The sequence below is a fragment of the Cherax quadricarinatus genome, chromosome 23 (genome assembly GCF_038502225.1).
Source record: "Cherax quadricarinatus isolate ZL_2023a chromosome 23, ASM3850222v1, whole genome shotgun sequence".
NCBI classification, from domain to species: domain Eukaryota; kingdom Metazoa; phylum Arthropoda; class Malacostraca; order Decapoda; family Parastacidae; genus Cherax; species Cherax quadricarinatus.
Genome location: NC_091314.1, coordinates 31,476,709 through 31,485,904, shown reverse-complemented (window position 1 = coordinate 31,485,904; position 9,196 = coordinate 31,476,709). Strand labels below are relative to the sequence as shown.

Below are 9,196 nucleotides of genomic sequence, written 5' to 3'. Positions count from 1 at the left end.
TCTCAAACGAACACGATTTCTCTACCTTCCTTAGAAAAGCTGACATTTCAGTAACAGATTAGATAAGTGCCCTTAATACATATATACGTGTGGTACATATAGTGTACGTTACTATTATATTGTGCATTATTATTTTTTTTATTTTTCATCACTAGCTAATGCCAACTACCTCCAATACTTTATACTTCTTTCTTACTGCTATTAATTGCTCATAATTTTATGCTACAAGTCAAATCTTACTCCAAATTAATGTTATTCATTGTTCTTACCTGTCCATTTAATTTTGTTTACCACTACTTGTTTTAGTCACTTTTTATTGTGTGTGTAATTAGTGTATATTCCAATTACTTTTTTGCAAGTCTCAAAACTATCTTTTGCTAGCTAGTACCAACTACCTCATATTTTTTTTTTTTTTTTTTACTTTTTATTGTGCAATAAACTGCTCAACTTACTTAATATTACAAATCAGATCTTACTCTTAAACCAATATCATTTCATAGTGACCATCTGTCCATTTAACTTCGTTTACCATTACTTAATTTTAGTCCCTTATATATTTTCTCCTTTATTTTAGCTTTATATAACTACCCTAGTTCATATATTCACAATTGTTAAAATAATCAAGGTGCTATTCTCAGGTGCTAAAGTGTAATAAGTTCACAATTTTGCCATTATATTCCAAAACTCACTTATTTGATTACCACTTTATTGTTCACCACAACTTATATTAGTCCCTTTTATATTGTTTTCCCTAATTCTAACTTTAAAGAATTACCTTTAAAGTACTACCTACTATCATATTCCCAAGCTCCATTATTTGATCATCACTTTATTTGTTCACCACAAATTATTTTAGTCCCTTTTATATTGTCTCCTTTATTTTAGCTTTAAAAAAACTACCTTAGCTCATCATTTTTACATTTGTTAAATAATTTTAGCTTTAGAATATTTACTTTGTTTTATACTTAATTATAACTATAGATTCACTACAAATCTTATGATTACAAGCATTGATCCTGATACCAACCTTTTATCTAATGACTTAAATGAATCAAACAGTTACTGTAATTACTGCACAGCAGAACAATCAAAGGCACTTCTCAGAGCCAACAACAACATAACTGTCTTTAACTACAATATCAGATCTTTAAGCAAACATTACGATGACCTCACAGCATTACTAAATTCCCTGCATGCCAGTATGTCCATCATTACTCTCACCGAAACCTGGCTAAAGCCTGATACTACAGATATCTATGCCATTCCTGGTTACACAGCCATACACAACTGTAGGCCAGACCAACAAGGGGGTGGCACAGCTATATACTACTCAGACCAACTAGAATGTATCACTAATACTTGCACAAGGGATGAACATGGGGAATATATAATAGCTAAATTCAAATCCAAATACCTACAAAAACCTCTCACATTGATAAACATCTACAGAGTTCCACAGTCAAACATTAGCCGATTTAGTCAAAACCTAGGAAGTATGATAACTGATGCACGCATGAACAAAGATCACTTACTACTCTCAGGTGACTTCAATATAAATCTCCTGCAAGACCAGGACCCACACGTTACTGAATTCACAAACACAATGAGTAACTGCATGTTGCTACCACCAGTAACAAAACCTACAAGAGTTACAGAGACTAGTGTTTCCCTACTAGACCACATCTGGACCAACACCATATCCCCTTCAAAATCAGGCATAATCACAGATAATACCACAGACCACTACCCTACCTTCCTCATAACAACTCTTGGTAAATTACCCCAAGACACTACTAAAGTCACCTTCAGACTTCACAATGAGGCAGCCATTAATAACTTCACAACAGCAGTAACAAACATTGACTAGCACACTGAGCTAGAAATCTATACAGATATTGATGAATGTATTAATAATTTTCTAAAAAAGACCCAATACCTCTATAACAAGCACTGCCCCAAAAAAAACTAAACAGATGACAGCCAAGAGACTGAACAGTCCCTGGCTAACACCCAGCATTCTCAAATCCATAAATACAAAACACCTATACGAAAAACAGTACAGAATGGGTCACATAACCAGAGACCAAACAAAACGTTATTCGTCAATCCTAACCAGCCTGATAAGAAGGGCAAAAAAATTGTATTATGAGAACAGATTATCCAACTTATGAGGTGATATAAAAAAGACCTGGAAAACCCTATCAGAAATTCTAGGAACAAAAAAGATATCACAAAATAGCGAAATAAAATTAGCAAAATCAGATGAATCCCAACTCCCACCAACAGAAACAGCAAACAGACTCAATGATTTCTTCTCCACTATAGGACAAAACCTTGCCAATAAAATCCCAAGCTCAGATACCCCACCAAATGACTACCTCACTGGCAACTACCCGAACATACTGTTCCTGGCTCCGACTAACCCATACTAAGTCTCCCTTATTATCAACACACTAAAAAACAAGGCAGGAGATTTAAATACCTTACCACCCTTCATATACAAAAAAGTGTCACAAGTGCTATCACCAATCATTGCAACACTCTTTAACAAATCCACTGAATTCTCCACCTTCCCTACAGTTCTCAAAATAGCAAGGGTCACCCCGATCCATAAAGGAGGCCAAACAGAGTTGAATAACTATAGGCCAATATCCAACTTACACCCTCTCTCAAAAATCTTCGAAAAATTAATTCATAAACGAATCTACTCCTACCTCATCTCCCAAAACATACTCAACCCCTGCCAGTTTGGATTCAGGCCTAATAAAAATACTAATGATGCTATTATACACATGCTAGAACATATATACACTGCAATAGTGAAAAAAGAAGTCCCACTGGGGATCTTCATTGACTTACATAAAGCTTTTGATACAGTTGACCATGACTTGCTCCACATAAAATTGTCACACTATGGTATAAGAGGGCACTCCCTCAACTACCTTAAGTCATACCTCAGCAACAGAAGCCAATGTGTGTACACAAATGGGGCAAACTCTTCCGCACAACCAATTACAGTTGGTGTCCCACAGGGAAGTGTCCTAGGCCCTCTTCTCTTTCTCATATACATAAATGACCTACCAAATGCATCGCAACTACTCAAACCCACACTATTTGCAGATGACACTACATATGTCTTCTCTCACCCGAGCCCAGTCATGCTAGCCAATACTGTAAATACCGAATTACAGAAAATATCTACCTGGATGAGCACTAACAAACTTACACTAAACATTGACAAAACCTACTTCATTCAGTTTGGTAACAGAGCTACAGATGTCCCTCTTAACGTAATGATAAACGGATCACCTATCACAAAGCAAACAGAGGGAAAATTCTTAGGAATCCACCTTGATAATAGACTCAAATTTCATACACATATACAACAAATTTCTAAGAAAATTTCCAAGACCGTAGGCATACTATCGAAGATACGGTACTATGTTCCACAGTCAGCCCTCCTGGCCCTATATCACTCTCTTATTTACCCCCTATCTCACCTATGGAATTTGTGGGGCTCAACAACAATTAACCATCTTAGACCACTAATTACCCAACAAAAGGCTGCAGTCAGAATGATAACAAATTCCCACTACAGGCAGCACACTCCACCAATATTCAAAACACTAAACCTACTCACCATACAAAACATCCATACTTATTACTGCACCTATTACATACATAGAACACTTAACTCTGATATTAACCCTCCCCTCAAACATCTCCTTGCCAACCTCAACAGAACACATGACCATAACACAGGGCACAGATCACTCTTTGATGTTCCTCGTGTCCATCTCACACTATGCAAAAACTCAATGCACATAAAAGGTCCTAAAATCTGGAATTCATTACCTGTAAATATAAAAGAAACACTACCTGTTTATAAATTCAAGTCTCTTCTCAAAGATCACTTACTCACCCAAAACCAAATAAATACTGAATAACTGAACCTTATAAATTGTTTATCTTAAATGTTTCTCACAATTATATCACATAAATGTTAAACCTAAAACCCAATCTAACTTTGTTATCCTTTAAATACACTACCTACAGAATACTCCATTCTACTGAATGTACAGCAATGCATGCAACCATATGACCTGTCTTTGTAATACTCATTTGTGCTTTATTGTTATCTGTTTACAATAATGTTTTATCACTGATTACATCATTGCTTAGTTAATCTTAAGTTAATTTTAAGCCTGCCCATAATGCTATGCATGCAAGTGGCTTTGGCATGCTGCTCTTACCTGTATTTTTTTTGTACCTCTGTATGTATGTTCAAATTATAAAATAAATAAAATAAATACTGTAAATAAAAATAAACAGCTGTTCCTGCGGACCACAATGGGTTAATTGATGCTTGATATTAAGAAGACCCATGTCTTCACTCTTAACCCTTTGACTGTTTTCGACGTATAAATACGTCTTACGAGCCAATGTTTCTGACGTATATATACTCAATAATTCTAGCGGCTTCAAATCAAGCTGGAGAAAGCTGGTAGGCCCACATGTGAGAGAATGGGTCTGTGTGGTCAGTGTGCACCACATAAAAAAAATCCTGCAGCACACATTGCGTAATGAGAAAAAAAAACTCTGATCGTTTTTTTGGAATAAAACGCCGACTTTCAGGTGTATTTTCGTATAGTATTTATCGTTGTATTCGCGTTTTCATGGTCTTAGGTGATAAAATGGAAAACATATTACAGAAATAGAGATGATTTTCATTACTTTGACGATGAAAACGACCTTGAAACTGAGCTCAAAGTAGCGGAAATGTTTGATTTTTACCAATGTTCAGGAGTAAATAAATCACACCACACGTCCAATACACGTCAACTGGGGAGTCTAATATTCTTTCACTAGTGCACTGATATTATTTATACCATTTTTACAATAATGCAGTAGTCTGCATAACAGTAAATTTTGTATTTTTTTGTATGAATAAAAAATCAAAATAGAAAGCAATAATAATATAAGAGGGGCCTAGATATGTGACTAATGAACAGAGCATATGTTATTTTAGTGCCACGAATGTCTACCTTGTTTATTCTGGACCCTATTTTGAAATTGGCATCTTTTTTAGTTTGCATGAAATTGGCCAAATTGCCAATTTCTGACCACCATATTGGGTAGTCCAAATTAGTAAATGGGAGGTTTCTTGTACTCAGCTGATAGATAAAATGGAGTTCTAAAGAAATGGCTATGAGTTTGGTCAACTGACACAATGGAATTGGCTGAAAATAGGGCTCAAAGTCGGCGAAATCGCCAATATGCATATGTCGCCAAGACTGCTAACTTCGTGGAGCATAATTCTATGAGTTTTCGACCAAATTTCGAACTTTTGGTGTCATTACCATCGGGAAAAGATTCTCTATCATTTCATAAGAAAAAATAATTTTTTTTTTTAAAAATTGAGCGACATAGAAAGAGTTTCAGAAAGGGGCCTGAAACAGTCAAAGGGTTAAGGAAGAAAGAGCCCGTAAAGGATATTGATGAGAAGCTGGGATGTATCCCACGGTCTGTCTGGAGCCTAAATAAGCTGCAAAGCAACCTGCCTCATTGCACTACTCCAATTAAGAAGAGTGGGTCTGGGAAGCCCAGGAATACTACCCCATGCAAAGATGTGCTTCTGAAGAAGGAAGATATGCTGAAGCCTACAATTACTACTCAGGAACTAAAGAACAAGCATCCTGATGTTTTAGAAGAAGTGGCTATGATCATTCTCCAACATTACTGCAAAAAACTTTGAGGATATGTCAGAAAGCTGCTAATAAACCCTTTATCACCAAGAGTAGTGGTCTTTATTTCCCGTCCATGGGTAAGATGATGAATGGGAAGAAATATTTACAAGTCCTTGACGAGAAATTTCTCACTCACCACATTTATGGGACAGCACCTTTACGCATGACATAGCCCTTGCCACTATAGTTAAAAAAAAAAAAAGTCAAGGATTACTTGAGACAGCATGAAATCCCTGTTTTGGAGTAGCCAGATAATACTAATATATCTTTATTTACTACAAGTACATGTACATGTTGTGTATCTTTATATGTGTATGCTTCTAAACTGTTGTATTCTGAGCACCTCTGCAAAAACAGTGATAATGTGTGAGTGTGGTGAAAGTGTTGAATGATGATGAAAGTATTTTCTTTTTGGGGATTTTCTTTCTTTTTTGGGTCACCCTGCCTTGGTGGGAGACGGCCGACTTGTTGAAAAAAAAAAAAAAAAACATGTACATGGTATACAGGCCTAGCTGACATCAATGACATAATACTATATAGAAAACCCCTTCTTATGAAGAGCATTTCGGGTAAATTACGTCCTTGTCCCAGGATGCGACCCACACCAGTCGACTAACACCCAGGTACCCATTTTACTGATGGGTGAACATAGACAACCAGTGTAAAGAAACACGCCCAATGTTTCTACCCGCGCTGGGAATCGAACGCAGACCCTCGTCATGTGAAGCGAGAGCTTAAGCTATCAGGTCACGGGGTACCCAAACAGCTCAGGTCTAAGTTTGATTGAAAATGCTTGGTAGGTACTGAAATACAAGGTAGCAAAGCACTAAATCTCCAGCAACTCAGAGTTGGTGGAGGTCCTGAAAAATGTATGGATAGACTTAGCTCCAGAAACTACAGTAAGTAAATAAATGCAAGACAGCATTAAAAAGTAATGAAAGACGATTTTATAAACTATATCAAATATGGAATCGACATCACAATTACCATGCCCTTCACCTGCAACAGATGACTGACTAAATGGCAAATTTCTGAATATCCATTGTGTCATCCTGAGATTGAAACCCTGCAGGTGGAAGACAAAGATTTGGAGTTGCCCTTTCTTTCCTCAAATCAGACCTGATTACTTCTCATTCCTCAGGTGCTGTATGACTCCTTAAAGTTTCAGCACTGTCCCATTAATTTAATAATGATAATAACCTGAAAATGATCGAGCTGAAAAAGGGATACATTCTTGAGATTTAAAGTTAATGTGGTGTAGAACAAGAATCATGAACTGAGTCAGCCATATATGTCTGTCTTTAGAAATGAGGCATTTTCTCTTTTGTTGCAATGTGTTTAGAGTAAAATTCACATTGGAGGTTAATGCCATAAGGAAGTTGTAACAAATACAGTAGTCTGTTAAAATATAAAATAAAATATACAGTATATGCTGTAGTCTGTTACACTCTAGTGTTTAACTATGGAGTTTAACACAATAGCAGTGTGGAGGAACTACAGGAGGATCACATAGTTTAAGACTTTTTCCATAACATCTTAAAAAGGAATTGGAATGACATTCAACTTAACTGCATGCAATGCATGACTGTAACTGAACAAAGTATGATTAATTCAAGAGTACATCTAACATAGCAGGTCATATGAATGGTAGAGGGACATGCAGTTAACAAAACTTTTCAGTGTGCTGGGATGGTTGATAACGTTTGCGTGTCACACTAACAAGTTAGAAGGACAGAGTAAATGCTATAGTATGGAGAGCAGTACCTGCAGCATTATCAGCATGCATCTGTATCAGAAGGAGGCATATTGTATTCTGTGAGGAAGGAAGTCAGCTGGTCCCACACAACAAAACAAAATTTAATACTTTACATCGGTTATAAAAACCATAACTCTTTGACCCCTAGTTTTCATCTATTGTTAATTTTGTTGTTTGCGAACAGTTAACTTATTTGGCAAATTTTAGGGGTACAGCAAGCTTGTATTACAGGTATTTAGCTGGTAAGGATTTCGTTGCATAGCACAAAGTTGAGCTGGAAACACTACTATAAACTGTTAGCAAGTTGGGATGGACGTAGCATACACATCATGCATTAGTTAGGCTGTAGAGGGGTGAAGGATTTCATCCCAATCTTCTCATAAGTGTGTCTGGAAAACCTGTTGAAGAATTAGTGGATACTGTCTATTAAAACATTTTTCCTTGTCAGTGATGGCAGAGTTTGATATATGAAAGATATGTTATAATGAATAGGTAAAAATCATGGATAATTAATACAACAAGTAGAACTACAAGTAAATCTACAAAGCACATATAAAAATTACCACTTAAATTTTAATACTGATTAATGAATGCATTTAAAGTAACTTGTATTAAGTCATTCAAGATTACTTGGTTGTCTTTACCTGTATTCTTTCTTGAGGAGGACATCAGGGTAGACCACCTCTCCACCTGTGAGGTAGGCTGACCAGAATCCATAACTTCCCATGGTAACAATGCTGTGGTTACATGAAGAAAGTATTGCCAGATCCTCAATTGCTGATGTACCTGCCAATATAATGTTAATCTTGGTATAACTTCCACAGCTCGAGAACTTTAAGAGTGTTAAATTTTCTTATAATCGCACCACAGGGCACTATGATAAAAAATTTCATATTTATTTTATCTTAGCATTGTGTATGTGACAAACCAGTGTAACATACCTGGGGAAAAAATAACATCTTTATAGTTTTTTAATTTAGATTTGGCGTAAACAGTATCATCAGAAGCTACAATAAACACTGCCTTCCCCGGGAACTTGTTTTGATAATACTGTATAGCTCGGTGGTAGTAAACTTCATGTGGTAGGGAGGCATCAAACATCTTCTGTAATATATAGGCAATAGTCTACTTACAAATATTTTCCAGCTTTTCTTATCCAAAAGAATATATACATATATATATATAAAACACACACACACACACACACATTATATATATATATATATATATATATATATATATATATATATATATATATATATATATATATATATATATATATATATATATATATATATATATATATACACAGGAAGGCCCCGCTTTACGGCGTTTCACTTTACGGCGTTCCGCTAATACGGTCATTTCAAATTATGACCAAAACTCGCTATACGGCTCCCCCACCTGACTTTCTAATACGGTCACCGCGCCCTACCTTGTTTGTTTACATTCTACGTGAGCTCAGTAAGCACTAAGTCTCTCCATTTTGTCTGGAAACTCCAAAATTTCAAATGTTTTTAAAAGTTATTTCATATTTTATATATACTCTGATAATTATACTTATGTATACCTGTACTTAAATAAACTTATATACTGTGCTGGCATGCAGGTACACATTAAAATCAGTAAGAGTGTCTTATGTCTCCAGACGTCATATTAGTAATCATAATAATAATCATCGTCTCATTTAAAT

The 9,196-nt window shown here is 35.7% G+C and overlaps 1 protein-coding gene across 1 annotated transcript; it reads right to left on the bottom strand.

Annotated features, from left to right (window-relative positions):
- Nucleotides 1–344: 344 nt before the first annotated feature.
- On the bottom strand, nt 345–8,604 carry LOC138851035 (galactoside 2-alpha-L-fucosyltransferase Sec1-like). The gene is made up of 3 exons (XM_070088051.1): nt 8,445–8,604; nt 8,148–8,289; nt 345–7,901 (listed from the first exon to the last, which is right to left on the bottom strand). The coding sequence occupies exons 1-3, from the start codon at nt 8,602–8,604 to the stop codon at nt 7,838–7,840; spliced, it is 366 nt and encodes a 121-aa protein (XP_069944152.1). The 3' UTR covers nt 345–7,837.
- Between the last annotated feature and the right edge of the window lie 592 nt (nt 8,605–9,196).

Bases quoted from the DNA above. Each gene is read 5' to 3' on its own strand.
- LOC138851035 (XM_070088051.1), bottom strand. From the start codon at position 8,604: ATGTTTGATGCCTCCCTACCACATGAAGTTTACTACCACCGAGCTATA. The intron at 8,290-8,444 runs GTATGTTACACT...TTATATTGGCAG, and splicing joins AGATGTTATTTTTTCCCCAG to GTACATCAGCAATTGAGGAT. The intron at 7,902-8,147 runs GTAAAGACAACC...ATTCTTCAACAG, and splicing joins CTCCTCAAGAAAGAATACAG to GTTTTCCAGACACACTTATG.